At 42.8% G+C, this 16,696-nt stretch overlaps 1 protein-coding gene across 5 annotated transcripts in view; it reads right to left on the reverse strand.

Annotated features, from left to right (window-relative positions):
* The window catches only part of Ankrd44 (ankyrin repeat domain 44), a 287,691-nt gene that overhangs the window by 144,099 nt on the left and 126,896 nt on the right, over positions 1 to 16,696 (reverse strand). For all 5 annotated transcript variants that reach the window (XR_015628537.1, NM_001191807.5, XM_087565278.1 and 2 more), the window contains 2 exon segments: positions 10,338 to 10,416; positions 164 to 234 (listed from right to left, as the gene is read on the reverse strand). Coding sequence is in view for 4 of the 5 variants with exons in the window: in NM_001191807.5 (NP_001178736.3) it covers positions 164 to 234; positions 10,338 to 10,416 (150 nt within the window). In the remaining variant the exon portion in view is untranslated.

Genomic DNA, 16,696 nt, shown 5'->3' on the forward strand with positions numbered 1-16,696 from the left:
GGTTCACTCCCCCTGCCTCTTCTCTTCTCCAACAGGGATGCCCTGCTTCGCCCCTCCCACCTTGTGGCTTGCTGGGTCCCGTTTATCCTTTAAGGACTCAATGCAAAGAACTCTTTTTCCGCAGGCAGGAAAAGGTATTGGGCTAAACGGGGAGATCACTCACTTCACTTCTGGAAGCAACAGCCCGGTGCAGTGGGGTCAGCCACATGTTGTCCTTGGCATTTACGCGAGCTCCTGCAACCAAACAGCACAGGTTAGGGCCACAACCGAGTCAAGGGCCGCCTGCTGCCCTACAGCCAGCAGATCTTGTCTTTGAATCGGTTGTAGTTTGTCAACTACATGGATGGATGTAATTTGTCAACTTTACATGGAATGAAGAGGCCAACAGAATTCTGTCTCACCCTGGAATTCCAATTACCTCTCTAGGACTAACCAGGCATTTTGATACGAGGGGCCATAGTGCATGGACAGGAGCATGCGCAGATTGTTCACAACTTCTTCTATGGAGCAGATAGGCAGATTTAAGCCCACAACAGGCTCTCACTGAGAGACATGACCCATGCTCAGTTCATTGAACCACAGGATAGGAATGAGAGCTACACATGAATGGACCCCCGGAAAAAAGGAATACACCTTGTTCGCTTGGCATTTCCAAAACCTCCCAATGAGAGCAAGACTATCAAAGATACATCTGAGCAATGGAAACACCCTATATAAGTCTTTGGTTCAGGGTTTTGATAAATCCTCCTGTCAACATGTGGTGGTTTGAATATGCTTGGCCTAGGGAGTGGCACTATTTGAAGGTGTGACATTGTTGGAGTGTGGCTGTGTTGAAGTAGGTATGGCCTTCTTGGAGTAGGTGTGGCCTTGTTGGAGGAAATGTGTCACTGGGGATGGGTGTGGGGCTCTAAGACCCTCACCCCAGCTGCCTGGAAGCCAGTATTCTGCCAGCAGCCTTTAGGTGAAGATGTAGAACTCTCAGCTCCTCCTGCATCATGCCTGCCTGGATGCTGCCATGCTCCCACCTTGATTATAATAGACTGAACCTCTGAACCTGTAAGCCAGCCCCAATTAAATGTTGTCCTTATAAGAGTTGCCTTGGTCATGGTGTCTGTTCACAGCAGTAAAACCCTAACTATGACACAGCTTGAGACTATTTCATAAAAGAGCTGTGAACAGGAAGTGGGAGAAGGTATCTATGGATGCAGGGAGAGGCACCCATTTAGGTCTTAGGATAGTGACAAAGCTCATGAGTGGAGTAGAGGCATGAATTAAAAAAACTAAAAGGGCAAGGAAAAGGAAGAAAAGAGTAGACAACCTATGGATAAGAGCTGAGGAAGTGAGTTAGGCAGAAACCCAGGTTAAACACAGAACCTTCTAGAAGGGTATCAGGAGACTTCCATAGGTAAGAGTGAGCTACTATTTAACCACAGACTTAAAGGAATAATGAAGCATTGAATTGGTAGTATTTTTAACTAAGAACAAGCACCATCAACAGCATTCATTCCAGAAAACTGCTTAATCCTCGAACAAAGGGGAACCCACCCCACCCCTGCATGGAGACCACGATAGAACGAGAATCTCTGAGCTAAATGCTCTGAAGTGAAATGGGTTGGACAGACAGTGAGGTTTATGGACAAAGCCTGGAATTTGTATTTCAACATCAGCAGCCCCTATTCCAAGGACTCAATGCTTCTAAACTGTAGAATAAGGCTAACCGCATACCAACCAATACTTCCCTGCTCGTTTTCCTGGGTGCTTGGAGAGTCAGAGGGATGGAGGTCACTTCACATATCTCAAAGCACTAGAAAATTAGTAGCCGTTCTTATTTCAAAGTCACCTCACTATCTCATCCACCCCTGTCTATGGCTAAGATTTTCAATGGCTGTGAAAATTATGGTTCAACACAAAGAACTATCAACTATGAAATAACAAATATGCATATTCTTTTAAGTTTTCACTTACACTTTTAAAATTTATTTTATGTATGGAAGTGTATGCATGCCTAGTACCCCAGAGGTCAAAATTCCACAACCCCTGGAACTGGAAACACTGCTGGTTGTGAACCAATCTGTAGGTGCTGGGAGCCACCTAGATCTTCTGCAAGAGCCAACAAGGGTTCTAAACTGCTGATTCATTTCTCCAGGCTCCAAACGCACACTTTTTAATTTTAATTTTCTTTACTTTTATCTGCGTGTATACTTCCCACTAGGTCCTTGGAATCTGGACCTAAGACTTAAGATTGTCAGCCTTGGTGTTTGATGGTTGATATCTTAACCTGCCAAGTCTTCCTGCTGGCCTCATAGGCACATTCTTTTTCTTCCTTTAAAGAAGAGAGTGTGGGGGCTGGAGAGATGGCTCAGTGGTTAAGAGCACTGACTGCTCTTCCAGAGGTCCTGAGTTCAAGTCCCAGCAACCACATGGTGGCTCACAACCATCTGTAATGGAATCTGAGCTTGGATCACACCTCTTCTGGTGTGTCTGAAGAGAGTTGCAGTGTACTTATATATAATAAATAAATCTTTAAAAAGAAAGAAAGAAAGAAAGAAAGAAAGAAGGAAAGAAAGAAAGAAAGAAAGAAAGAAAGAAAGAAAGAAAGAAAGAAAGAAAGAAAGAAAGAAGAGAGTGTAAATGGAGTGTGAGTATGTGTGTGTTTGTGTGCGCATGTGCGTGCACCATATGTGTGGGAGTGCACAGAGGACAAAAGAGTGTGTAGATCTTCTGGAGGTATAATTACAGGGGGTTGTGAGTCACCTCATGTGGGTGCTGGGAACCAAACTCAGGTCTGGGCTAAGGAAACCCAGATGTGATTAAAATAAAACAAAAATTTGGTGAATTTTCAAATAAAAACCCATTGATAAAAGGGAAATCTGAGATCTTTTTCCCTAAGTGTTGGTACCAGTGGGGTGCTGGAGTTTAGTGGTTGCTATGCAGCTTTCTGGTTTAGACCAGAAATGGCATTCATCCCTTTAGCTCATAGTGGAACATTCTGGAAGCTAGTCAACCCCTTTAAAATCACCCGCCTTTCCTTAGATCTGCATTATATATATGGTTAATACAACGTGCTTAAGCCACACTTCTCTAGTTAACTAAGTACTTTCAAAGCTGTTTCTTTGGCACTGAGGTAGCAAATATCAAGCCAGTCTCACGCCATCCTAAGAGCTGGATGCAGGCCTAGTGTTTGCAGTTTGACAGAGTACATTTTATGTTTTCTTTTAGGTTTTTTGTTTGTTTGGTTGGTTGGTTGGTTGGCTAGGTTATTTTGTAAACACAAAAAGTTAATGCAAGAAGAATGACCAAATGACAAACATGGAGATGCTAAGAGCTCATCAGGATAAAGACGCGAAGGCAGAGCTGACATACTACCTCATGGTGTCAGCCAAACTGATGGAAATGGTAAAATTGGAGAGTGAGCCATGAGGAAAGGTGTGGAGTAAAGGCAGACTGGGCACACAGTCATTGAGGACTGCTCCATTCATCTGGGGGAAGGGACAATGACAATATGGCATCACCTATATCATCAATATGCCGATCACGTGTGTCTATGCTATGAACAATTCATTCCTCATGTGCCCTCAAGAAACACATGCACACGCACACACACTCACTCCCCACACTCACACAATTACACACCACACACACCCACACTCAAATATCACGCAGGCACATTCACTCACTCCTCAGAGTCATACACTCACACACTCGCTCAACTCCTTATATTCATTCACATACACCACACACACAATCACGCACACATACTCCACACACACATACACACACACATACACACACACACTCACTCACTCCTCAGACTCATACACACATCACACACTCACATGTTACACACACTCACTCCTTACACTCATACAACCACACACACATACACTCACACACACATTCACATGTCACACACACTCCTCACACTCACATACCACACATGCACACACTCACTCCTCATACTTACACACTCATGCACACCACACAAACACCACACTCACACACACTCTCTCTCTCTCTCACACACACACACACACACACACACACACCGCAAAAAACTCCCCAGAAGTTGTTTGATTTTGTTTTGTTCTTTGAGATGCAGATTCACTCTTTAGTGCAAGCTGATCTGGAACTCCCTGTGTAGTCCAGGCTGGCCTTGAACTCACCGATCTTCAAATCTCAGCCTTCAAGTCCCAAGGTTACAGGTATGTGCCACCATGTCTGGCTAAAATATAAGGAGCGTGAGCAACTCTGTGTGAGTGTGTGTGTGTGTGTGTGTGTGTGTGTGTGTGTGTGTGTTTTCACATAAGTTGTATTGTTCTCATACTCAATTTCCTTGTTCCACTTAACAAGATATATTTTATATATATCTAGGTTGCCATAGAGTGAGTCAATTCCTTCTCATTGCTACATGCATTCCAATGTAAATATGTCATTTTTCAGACAGTTCTTGTTTTGATAGATAATTCAATTATTCCCAATAGCTTTCCAAAACCTGCAAACAATGGCCATTCATAAAGTGACTTCTGATGTAAATATGGAGGCCTGTGTCTAGAACAGGTAATTAAACATGGACTTCATGTGTCACGGGTAACTCACACCTTTTGCTTTGATGGTGTCTAAGCTCTCAATGCATGCGAGTCACACAGTGTCTGAGACTGCTTAGTTTCCCATGTCTTCATCAGTACTTTACATTACCTGCCATCTTACCTATGGCAACTCTGAATTAACACTGGATGACTCGGGGACAGAGAGCACATGTCATATCCAAAAAGATGTGAAACTTCTGGAGATGATAGGTAATGTCATTTTTATTACAGCAATGATCTCCTGAGAGTACATGCATATGCCTAAACTCACCAAAGTGTGTGTGTGTGTGTGTGTGTGTGTGTGTGTGCGCACGCGTGTGTGTGTGTGTGTGTGTGTGTAGCATAGTATAAATTTTAAAATATTGCAAATCTAGTTGGAGGAAAATGTCATCTCATTTTTTAATACTAAGTTTAAACGTTTTCCACTATGTTTGTAATATATTTTCTGAGAATTTCTTAGTTTATATTCTTTGTCCATTTCTCTCATATAATTTTTGAATGTGCATTTACCTAGTGGCATTTTATTGCTATCACTATTACATATTGATTATATCTAGTTTTATGCAGATACAAATATGGCTTTCTATATTAAAATGGTCCCAAGGAGGAAAATGTCCCTAGCCTGCCAGGTCTGAGACAGTGCAGAGGACCAGCATGGACACTGTCAGGTGCTGGCTCAAAGGTGCTTGAGAGATCGACAACTCTTGTTAGAATGGAAGAAACTGATCCCTTAGTCCCCCACACATGCCCTCCATTCTGCCACTCAGGCTCCACAGGAGGCTGGGAGCTGCCAGGAAGGCTCCTTTCTCCTCCGTGAGCCCTGACAAAAGCAGTGTTGTCTCAGTGCTCCCCTGCCTCTCCATCGCCCTTTCCCCTCCCATCCTCCTCCCCTCCCCCACTCCCCCTGCCTCCCCGTCCCCTTCCTCTCAACACCTTGGAGATTGTTATTTACCTCTCAGGACTGGGTGTCAGATGGTTTGGGTCCTTTGTTGAATATTCATAACTGATTTTTCCAAGGGAAACCCTGTGTTATTTACCTGCCTGTCAGCACCACTGAAGGACACAGTCTGCAAGGCTAATGATTTAGAAGCAAATGCTCTTTTACCCAAGGACATTACAGTTTTTAATCACAAAAATAAGCATCAACTATACCTGGCTCTCTAGAACAAAAGCTCAGCTAAACATTATCAAGCACAGATCTACCTCCCAATGAGGCAGGGCCTTCCTTTATGTATTACCCTCTGTTTCAGTCCCAGGGACTAAAGGAAGCAGTCCTTTTTATTAAGATTTTTTTTAAATGTGAGTACACTGTCACTGTCTTCAGACACACCAAAAGAGGGCACTGGACCCAATTACAGATGGTTGTGAGCCACCATGTGGAGCAGTCCTTTAGTCTGGGGAGTAAAGGAAACTCTAGCATCTTCTCCAGAGGCAAAATTTCTGTTCTTAAGCTTTGTCATCTAGAAATGTAAGGGGAAGGGGTTGGGGATTTAGCTCAGTGGTAGAGCGCTTGCCTAGCAAGCGCAAGGCCCTGGGTTCGGTCCCCAGCTCCGAAGGAAAAAAAAAATAGAAATGTAAGGGGAAAAAGACAAGTGAGGTGATCAGCACCGACTAACGAGAGACTCTTACTGATCAAAGGCAATCAATTCAGAAGGCGAGTCTGTCCAAAGCCTGGCTAATCCGCATACTAAGGTGTGACATATAACTGTAATATAGAACAACTTCATTGCTATTGGATTTTTCTTCCTGTCAAACTGACCAGATCTTCCTGCAGCTCAGAACCACCTTGGAAACATGTGTGATAATGTCATGTGTAGAAATTGCTTCTTGAAGTTGCCGCTAGAGCCAGCTTACACACTCACCAGACAGCAGCATATTAATTAATTAATTAATATCATACCAGATCTGTGCCCACCATCAGCTCTGCTTTCTTTAATCAAACTCCTTTACCAGATTTTTTTTAAAAAAAATCAAATCCATGCACAAAGAATGAATATCTCTTAGGCATGAAGGGATAAAGGACCATATGCCACCAGTTCTGCAGACAATTGGCACTATAACTAGTAACCATAACTAGGGGAAAGAAATCACAGGAAATCATTTTGTAAAACTGTCACTTGTTCAGTAGTAGATTTTGGTACATGCAGTTGCATTGTATTTTATGTATCTGGGCAGGCATGTAGATGGTGTGTGTGTATGTGTGTATGTGTGTGTGTGTGTGCATATGTGTGTGCATGTGTGTGTGCATATGTGTGTGTATGTGTGTGTACATATGTGTGTATGTGTGTGCATATGTGTGTATTGTGTGTGCATATGTGTGTATGTGTGTGCATATGTGTGTATGTGTGTGTATGTGCGTGTGCTTGTGGTGCATACATGTGTGCCAGTACACATGAGAATAGGCTACAGGTCAACCTCCGGGATCATTTCTCAGCATCTGTCCACCCTGTTCTTTGAGACAAGGTCTCTTACTGAGACTCAGGGATAAGCCATTAGATTATCTTGGCTCACTGACAGACCTGGGATCCTGATGTCTCCATTTGGTTAATTCTGGGATTACAAGCACACACCAATTATTTATATAGCTGCTGAAAATCAAGTGTAGGTTTTACGCTTACACAGCAAGCACTTTACTGACTGAGCTACCTCCCCAGACTATGCTAAGTTTATTTTGTGCTGAGCAGTTAGACCTGACAAACCCCCACCCTGGAGCATGCGTACATATTTCTTCCTCCAGCCCAAGACTCCATCACCCTCATTCGTCCTGAATTTTTCTATAAGATATCCTGCTGTGGCCATTTTCCGGTGGGCCCTCTGCTTTCCTAACCTCAACCCTGACCTCAGTGCTCTACCAACTGACTTGTTCCCACTGCCCACTCCCCCCATTCATGCCTTAGTCCTGACCTGGCCAGTTCCCCAATAGTAGCTGAGTCAGATGAGGAAATCAAGCCAGAGTGACAGGCAGTAACAAGAAGGTGGAAAGAATCTTCAAGGCCTGCTCATTCTGAAGACATTGCTCTGCCCCCCAACACGTCCACACAGAGATATTCAGGGTTCTATCTGCCTGGTTACTAGGAGACAACGTCAGTAGTAACTTAGTGAGCTTGGGTCTTAGCATGCTCTGAAAGTTTGTCCAGCAGCAGAGAGCACAGCTGTAACAAGCTACCCTGGCAAGGTTAAATTATTTGTGCAACATGGGAATCATTAGCACCTCATTCATTATGAAATGAGAAAACAGTGTGGTTGGAGTCCCCAAAGCCTCAGCTGCCAGATGAAATCTCAGGACTGAAATCACTGCAGTCGTATGATATTTCTTGAGGGATATAAAATATAAATTGAATAAAAGTCCTTTCAGGGAAAATGGGAGCTACGTGCTCTGTGAAAGTTTGCCTCTGTTGAATAAACAGATGCAGAACGTTCTTGATTTGATGGGCGGAATGTCTTTCAAACTGAACCAAAGCTAAATGACAGAAATTAACAAATCAGTAATTCTAGGACCAAATGGGTCCACAAATTAAGATGCACACAACAGCTTCTCCCAATACTCCTGAATCAGCCATAGGGACGGAAGACAAGGATTCTGTGCCACATGAAGGTGACATGAGACCAAGTTTATCAAATAACACTGGTCCCGTATGGGTGACCCTTGTGATATAGCATTAAGAGCTTCTTCCCTTTCAAAGCTAAGAGAGGTGGAGCATGAACTCAAGGCCAACTTAACTTGTTCTCAGCTAATCTCTTCACCAATTCTCCTGCCTTTGCCCCCTCCCTGTGATATAATGTGTGTGTGTGTGTGTGTGTGTGTGTGTGTGTGTGTGTGTGTGTGTGTGTGTGCTCACGCACACGCGCTTGTGAAGAACTTGCAGAAGATAAAAGGCGGCGTTGGATCCCTGGGAACTGAAATTACAGACAGTTGCCTGATGTGGATGCTAAAAACTGAACTCAGGCCCTCTGGAATGGTGTTTTGACCCACTGACCATGTCTGCTGCCTCTGGGGCATGACATCTTTAATACAAGTTGAACATCCCTTATCCCAACTGCCTGAGCCAGAAATGTTGCAGATTTTTAATTTGGAGGGGAGATTTTTGGTCTATTTGACCCAAGCCTACACACGCACTTTGCTTCTGCCTCATACATGCCTTAGGCATACTTTAGTGACTCTGCATCTTGACAGTGACTCCGCACATTAGGTCAGGTGTGGAACTCCCACTTGTGGCACCATATGGCATCATGCAACAGTTGGAACACTTTGGACTTTAGACTTTTGGATAAGGGAATGCTCACCCTGAATGATGACGTCCTGGTGATATTATTGCTTGGAATCATTAGGAGTTGTTGCCATGCAATTCTTAATTTTACACATTGATTCTGTCTACAATTTTCCATAGACCAAATTTCAGCTGCGAGGGTGACTATCCAGGTAGGCACTGGCTCTTAGCTGCGGTCTGTGCCAACACCCGACAATGCATGGGTGTTTGGACCACAGCCCGGAACACCCTCGGGTTGTCCAAAGAAAGATCTGTTCTTGAGAACACTAGAAATGTGCACAAAATCTAGCTGTGCTGGGAGCACAGGCACACTTGTATTCACACACATCATACTTCTTTCCTGGAGAAATTCACCCAGAGAATGGGGACACCATAAACCTGAGGGTAACACCGACAACGTTCCGGGTGATACAGCATGGTTCTTTCTTTACTGTGGTGCATTTCACAGCTGGTAAATACATGCCCCAGCTCTCACCTTTGCACTGCATTGGAACATCAGCATTTCCCCTTACTACTTCAGACAAAGGAAAACCCTTACTACAGGCCTTTGGCCTAGTTAGTTGACAATGGCATTTCCTCCAGCTTTTAATCTCTCCAAACAAAAACCAGGAGAAGGAAAAGCAAATTGGTCTACATCAAGACATACAAGCAGTGTTCAAGCTTCCTCCAGGATCTGTCTAGTGAGCATGCGAATGAAAAAAAATCACATAATCCTTTTGGAAACCTGTTTGGTGAGATGTTTGGAACATACAAGATTCTAGAACTAAAACTATTCATACCTTTAAATCTGATGAAATGTTAAAGTACAGAAGAATGAGAAAGAGAATCTCACAGACCAGAGGAAGTAGAAATATGACATGATTCACATATTTGGACCCAATTTTTAAAACTACAAAATAATGGGGTTGTAGTAAACCCTTTTATGCGTTTTCATGGGGCTATTTCAACACCCCACCTACCTACTCGGCAAAGCCTCTAATTAGAAACTGACATGGCCCCTTACATCTGTTTTCTGTTTTCACACTTTTATTGTAACCATAATTGTGTATAAGAAAACTAGTATTATTTTGCAATATTTAAATATATGTATTATGTGCCTTTAGTACATATACTTTGTGCTATACAGAGTATATAAATTCATAAAGGATATATATTATATATGTGTCTATGTAGACTTTAAGCCCATTTTCTTTTCTTATAATTAAAAAACAAGATATCCAATGTCCTGAGTTTGTCTATAATGCCAAGTCTGACAAGATAGACAGAAATCAAACTTTCAAAGCAATGTAAAATACTTTGTTCAAGAATTATTGCCAAGCAACCATTTTTTATTGCATCTCATGTGCAGATAAATTGCTGATCAAATGACGCTGGATGAGCAAAGCAAAGATGTTCTGCTGCCTCGTTCACAGCAGTTGCCAGGCAGCAAACTGGTCTTCAAGCCTCCATTAGCAGTTGGCTTTTGAACACAGTAGTTATTTACCTGACAAAATCAGGAGCTCGATGATCTCTGCATCTCCCAGGAATGCAGCCACATGAAGCGGGGTTCGTTTCTCAGAATCCTAAAATAAATAATATCAAAGTATAGGGCAGTCAGTGGAGGTTGGATGTCAAGGTGTTTGTCATTCACTCTGAGGTTTGTAGAGTAAGGCTGAAGGCCAACCTGTGCAGGTGCGTTTAACAAGACCCCAGGACCAGTCACAAGGAACCTCCCTGCAAGTGGTCAGTTAGATAACTCAAAGGGCTCCAAAAAACAGTATAGTTTATTGCTGGTACTCTTGGATTCCTCTCAAAGGATTAAAGTAAGACTATGGCTGAAGACACCTCACGCTTAGGACACATTAGGACACGAGATACAGATTTGATCTCACCTGAAAGTCTCCTTCCTGCAGTCTGTCTTCTACAGTGCCAAAAAGTACTGTGTGCACTGTCAAGGGACATTAGTATAACAGTCCTCCCAGCTGTGACACCAATAACCCTCAACAAAGACCAATTTATCAAGATATCCTTGGAAGTGCAACAGGGGGGCTCGCCTATTGGTGGTAATGTCTAAATGGACTTAAGGCCAGTCAACAAGAGAGACCATACCTGGTACTAGAAACTTAGCCAATCTCCCCAGGGCTAATGAGTTTGTGGATCTTAGAACAGAATCTACTCTGCTACTTTGCTAGCCCAGCACCATTTTGCAGCTACATTCTAGATCTTAACCTTAAATGCACAGATATGGGTAGCTATCACCCTCTCAGAGAAGCTTTTCTCTACAGAAAATTAAGGCACAGCTGAATACAATGCAAAGATGTTCAATGGATTTCAAGAAGCCCAGCCCCAATGGACTCCCCCGTGGCACCACCACTGCATCTGACTCAACTCAGGAACACAGGAGAGGGGACACAAAGACTGACTGCATCACCCAGCTTGGAAAATGAAGCTGTGGCATTTAAAAATGCATAGACTAAAGTGAGAGTCAGATATATTAATTTCAGCAATGAACTTTTTTTTTATTAACTTGAGTATTTCTTATATACATTTCGAGTGTTATTCCCTTTCCCGGTTTCCGGGCAAACATCCCCCTCCCCCCTCCCCTCCCTTATGGGTGTTCCCCTCCCCACCCTCCCCCCATTGCCACCCTCTCCCCAACAGTCTAGTTCACTGGGGGTTCAGTCTTAGCAGGACCCAGGGCTTCCCCTTCCACTGGTGCTCTTACTAGGATATTCATTGCTACCTATGAGGTCAGAGTCCAGGGTCAGTCCATGTATAGTCTTTAGGTAGTGGCTTAGTCCCTGGAAGCTCTGGTTGCTTGGCATTGTTGTACATATGGGGTCTTGAGCCCCTTCAAGCTCTTCCAGTTCTTTCTCTGATTCCTTCAACGGGGGTTCTATTCTCAGTTCAGTGGTTTGCTGCTGGCATTCACCTCTGTGTTTGCTGTATTCTGGCTCTGTCTCTCAGGAGCGATCTACATCGGGCTCCTGTCTGCCTGCACTTCTTTGCTTCATCCATCTTGTCTAATTGGGTGGCTGTATATGTATGGGCCACATGTGGGGCAGGCTCTGAATGGGTGTTCCTTCTGTGTCTGTTTTAATCTTTGCCTCTCTATTCCCTGCCAAGGGTATTCTTCTTCCCCTTTTAAAGAAGGAGTGAAGCATTCACATTTTGATCATCCTTCTTGAGTTTCATTTGTTCTAGGCATCTAGGGTAATTCAAGCATTTGGGCTAATAGCCACTTATCAATGAGTGCATACCATTCAGCAATGAACTTTAAAAATCATCCAAGGTTGAAATTTCCTGGATATAAATAACAGCTCTTATTATTCCCCCTTGTCCTTACACTAGCAACAGTTGAGACACTCGGGGTCAACTTGAACTGAACCAACCTGTAAGCATGGTCGTTTCTACAAGCTCTCTCATTGCTGGAGATTCCTGGCACTCACCGTTGATTCCATCACTGCTGTCACCATTTTATTAGACATTCGACCTAAGGACCTTTTATTAGTCCAAGGATAATGTGCTCACAAGTTATTTTCTCACAGTCCAGACCCTCCCTTTCCCTCTGTGTCTTTTAGACTATTGCTTTGTGCATGTCGTGTCAGAAACAGACAGCAGACAGGGGACGAGACAGGGCCTGATCTTCAAACCACTTAAGCCGTTGGAAGACCTAGTAAGTGATTTTATGGACTGACATTAACTAAACATAAAGAGCGGCTTGAATTACATGGGAGCTTACACCATGCATGTATGTGCAGGCAACACTACTGATAAGTAAGAACAAAACAGTCTGCAACTAAAAAGCAATCATATAACTTGGAGAATTCAGTCGATTGTGTGACCATGGTGAACTGAATTATCCTAGCCTTGACAACAAAGTTTAATTGTTTGACAACCTACATACTAATATAAGAATCAAGTATATGCTTTTAGGTAGTAAACCACAAAACCATCTAAGACACAAATATTTTCTTTCTTTGTTGGTTTCTCCATCCTCCTACAAACATTTGTTACCTTAACTTCCTACTTTCCCAAAACTCTTCACTATGCCTGCTCAATTTTTTCTCAGGTATTAGGGCAAAAGTTATACAATTGTGTGCTCTTTTGTGAATGGAATTAGATCCAGGGCTTGGCTGAACAAATTCAACCTTGCCCAAGTGGTTTAAACAAGGATAATCCTAGCTCAAATTATGACTTCATCTGACCTGAAGCAAAGTTAATGCTCTGTTTGAGAACTTGGACTCAAATAAAAAGAAAATAAATTCCAGCTTCTCTCCCCACCTCGCAGATTTGGTTGGTCTGTCATTACATGGCTGGATTTGCTGACTCTGAAGTCCTTTATATGACGCAGCTTGTTCAAACTAAAGTTTCAATAATAGTAAGAAAGTATGTGTTATGAGATTGTATTGTAAAAATTCTTAATATGAATCCAAGTATTGTTAATATACATTCCAAGGTTTCTGATAGCTTACATAAGAACTACTCCAATTGCAAAAGAACTACTGCCCCCCTTCAGTGACATGGTAGATGTGTCACTGCAATGGAGAACTGTTCACCAAAGCAAAGAAGAGAATCATGTGCTAGAAAGATCTTAGCCAAAACCAGTATGTATTCATTGCTGACCAAGGTTGTTAACACCTGCTCTCCAGCAAGGAACTAGCAATATAAAAGGACCATGAGCCAAGGCTGAAAGACAGAGTGAGAGTATCATTGTGCTCAACAAGCTGGAACTCAAACATCACCAGACATCACTCTGTCATAAGTTAAACCACTGGTGTCAGCTATACAAAGATAGGAGGCAAGGATAGATCTGGGATAGAAGATACTAGTTATGCTGCAGCTGGAAATGAGTTCTTGGCTAGTGCTACCCTTGAGATTTGAAAGAGCCATGCCTATTTGGTAGTTACAGCACATTTTCATTTTACCTTTTCCAAACTGCTTGGTTGTAAAACATCCCGACCAGTAGAGACACACAACTGTGTTCTCAAATTTTATTGCTATTATAAGCTGAGCCCTGCACAGGTTATAGATTCTCCCAACACAGCAAATTGATGTGGGAGAATCATGTGTCATGATCCCAATGTGAAATATTTTTCTTAATAAAAATGAAAACAAGGACATCATTTTAGAATTTCCCTTGGCAGTCTAAAATCCTTTTGTTCTAAGTTGGCTTTCTGTTGCTATGATAAACACCACTACCAATAGCAACTTGGAGGAGAAAGGAGTTTATTTGGCTTATACTTTCATGAAACAATCCATCAGTGAGGGAAGTCAGATCAGGAACTCAAGCAGAAACCATGAAGTAATGTTACTTACTGTCTCATACTCGGCTACCTTTGATTGGTGGGGTGGGGGGGATTGGTTTTTGAGACAGTGTTTCTTGGTGTAGCCCTGGTTTGCCTAGAACTCACTCTGTAGACCAGACTGGCCTTGAACTCACAGAGATCCATCTGTCTCTACCTCCCCAGTGCTGGGATTAAAGGCATGTGCTACCACCCAGCCTCATTAAACTTTCTTATACAGCCCAGATCTACATGCCTAAGGATGGTACTGCCCATGGTGGGCTTGTCCCTTGCACAGCAATCAAGACACACTCTCAGAGGCGTAGCCAAGGCCAATCTGATTGAGGCATGTCTTCAACTGTTCCCTTCTCAGATGAAGTAGGTTGTGTTGAGTGGACAATAAAAACTAACCAGGATAGTTTTCCTCTAGAGTCCTCCCACAACCCCAAGGGGAAAAATGTAATGAACGCAGTAAACATCCTTACAATGGAGCATATAAGAAACTAAAGAGACAAAGAAAATAGAAGGTGACTTGGGAAGTAGCTGGAAGTAGAGGGTGCTTATATGGCAGGGCATGTTGATGCTCCAGGTCCAACAAACCCAGGGGAGATGAAATGCAAAGTTAGAACTGAGACCCTCACAGAAGAACTGGCCTTTCAAGTGAAAGTTTGGGTGGAAAAAAAATTCAAGTGTTCATAGACGCAGGTGGCAAGGGGCACCTTGTCCTGGGCTCCCGGTAAGGGGGTCAAACTCTTCACTATGCATCTGGATTTTCCCTCTGTGGTTTAGAATTTTGAATTTAAAACACCCAAGTGTGATGGTTTGAATAGGTGTGACCCCCGCACCCAAACTCCTGCGTTTGAATGCTTAGGTCATGGGGAGGGTCACTCTTAGGAGGTGTGGCCTTGTTGAAGGATGGGGTGGGCTTTGAGCCTATGCTCAGGCTCCACCCATTTCAGATGTAGTCTCCTTGTGGCTGCCTTTAGATCGACATGTAGAACTCTCAGCTCCTCCAGCACCATGTCTGACTGTACGCTGCCATGTTTCCCACCATGATGGGAAAGTGCAAGCCAGCCCCAATTAAATGTTTGCCTTTATAAGAGTTGCCTTGGTCATGGTGTCTCTTTACAACAGTAAAACCCAAGACACTTTGTAACTTTCACATTGAAAATAGGTTTAAAAATTAGTTCTAGATCAATGGTATTCCTTTGCTGCTATAAAGAAAACCAAAACCTGGATGGAGTGACATGCTCTCTGTCTGGGCAATCTGTGATACCCAGAAATCTCCACTCAAGAGGAACATCTTTCTAAGCCTACGACAGAAAACCTTTATGGAAACACTTCACCACAAGCAAAAAATGGCAGACAAACCCAGCAAGAACTTAAGGTAACAAGGAAACCAGACAAAAATTAGGTGTAACATCTAAACTTAATATACAAAAGACAAAGACTTTGTAAAGAGAAGCCATTGTTTTTAGAAGAGCAAAGTGTGGAAGTCAGGTATGGTGGTGCACAGTAGTACCAACATGTGGGGGGCAGAGGATCATTTCAACCCAGGACTTCAAGATCGGCCTTGGCACAGCAAAACTGTATGATTAAGAAAAAAGAATAGGGCTAGAGAGATGGCTCGGCAGTTAAGAGCACTGACTGTTCTTCCAGAGGTCCTGAGTTCAGTTCCCAGCAACCACATGATGGGATCTGATGTCCTCCTATGGTGTGTCTGAAGACAGCTGCAGTGTACTCATATATAACAAATAAATAAATCTCTTTAAAAAAAGAAAAAGAAAAAAAGAATAAATATGTATGAATGAAGCCTTATGGGAAGCAGTACCATTGTGGTGAAAACTATCTAAAATTTATGTCTAAGAATACTGAAACTACAGGAGAAAGAAAATAAGAAGATTGAAAGAGTAGGGGATATGGCAACTCTGATGTGTGTTCTCTAACAGCCAGCCATATTTCCTGCACATAAGCATCTGCTTAGAAGCCATCAGGTTCAACGTGCTGTAAACGATATTAGGAGTGCAAATTAAACAGATCCAGTTCTCTCGAAGTGAAGAATTGTGTGGTCCAGTTACCACCATCCTAAAGCAGGACACTACTACAGGCAACAATAGCAGAGTAACTGACAGCCATGATGCCAAATGCTGGGGTAGAATCAACACTTGTCATTGGGAATTCTTTCCACACTCCTCCTATTCCGAACAAATCTTGACAGGAAGTCTCAAAAGACATGAAAAAGAATCACTTGAAAACTGAAAAAAAATAAACACATCTTACCCAGAGTCCCTTTAGTCCTTCTCTATTGGCCCCAGTTTATCTGAGAACCTCAATCAACCTCAAAGCCTAGTACAAACTTCACAGGATGCCCAGAGGGAAATTCTAGAAAACCAGGACCAGGCCAGATACAGAATAGCATCTGGACATAGTGGCTGAGCTGAGCTCTTAATATTTATATAATCTCTTCTCATCTCCCATCAAACTGGTATCACTATGACAAAGTGACTCTTAATCCTTCAGTTCTTCACAACACCCTTGAATACAAGGGCAAGAATAACTTAACAGCATCTGGAATTGG

This window comes from Rattus norvegicus, chromosome 9 (assembly GCF_021556685.1).
Source record: "Rattus norvegicus strain SHRSP/BbbUtx chromosome 9, alternate assembly SHRSP_T2T, whole genome shotgun sequence".
NCBI lineage: Eukaryota > Metazoa > Chordata > Mammalia > Rodentia > Muridae > Rattus > Rattus norvegicus.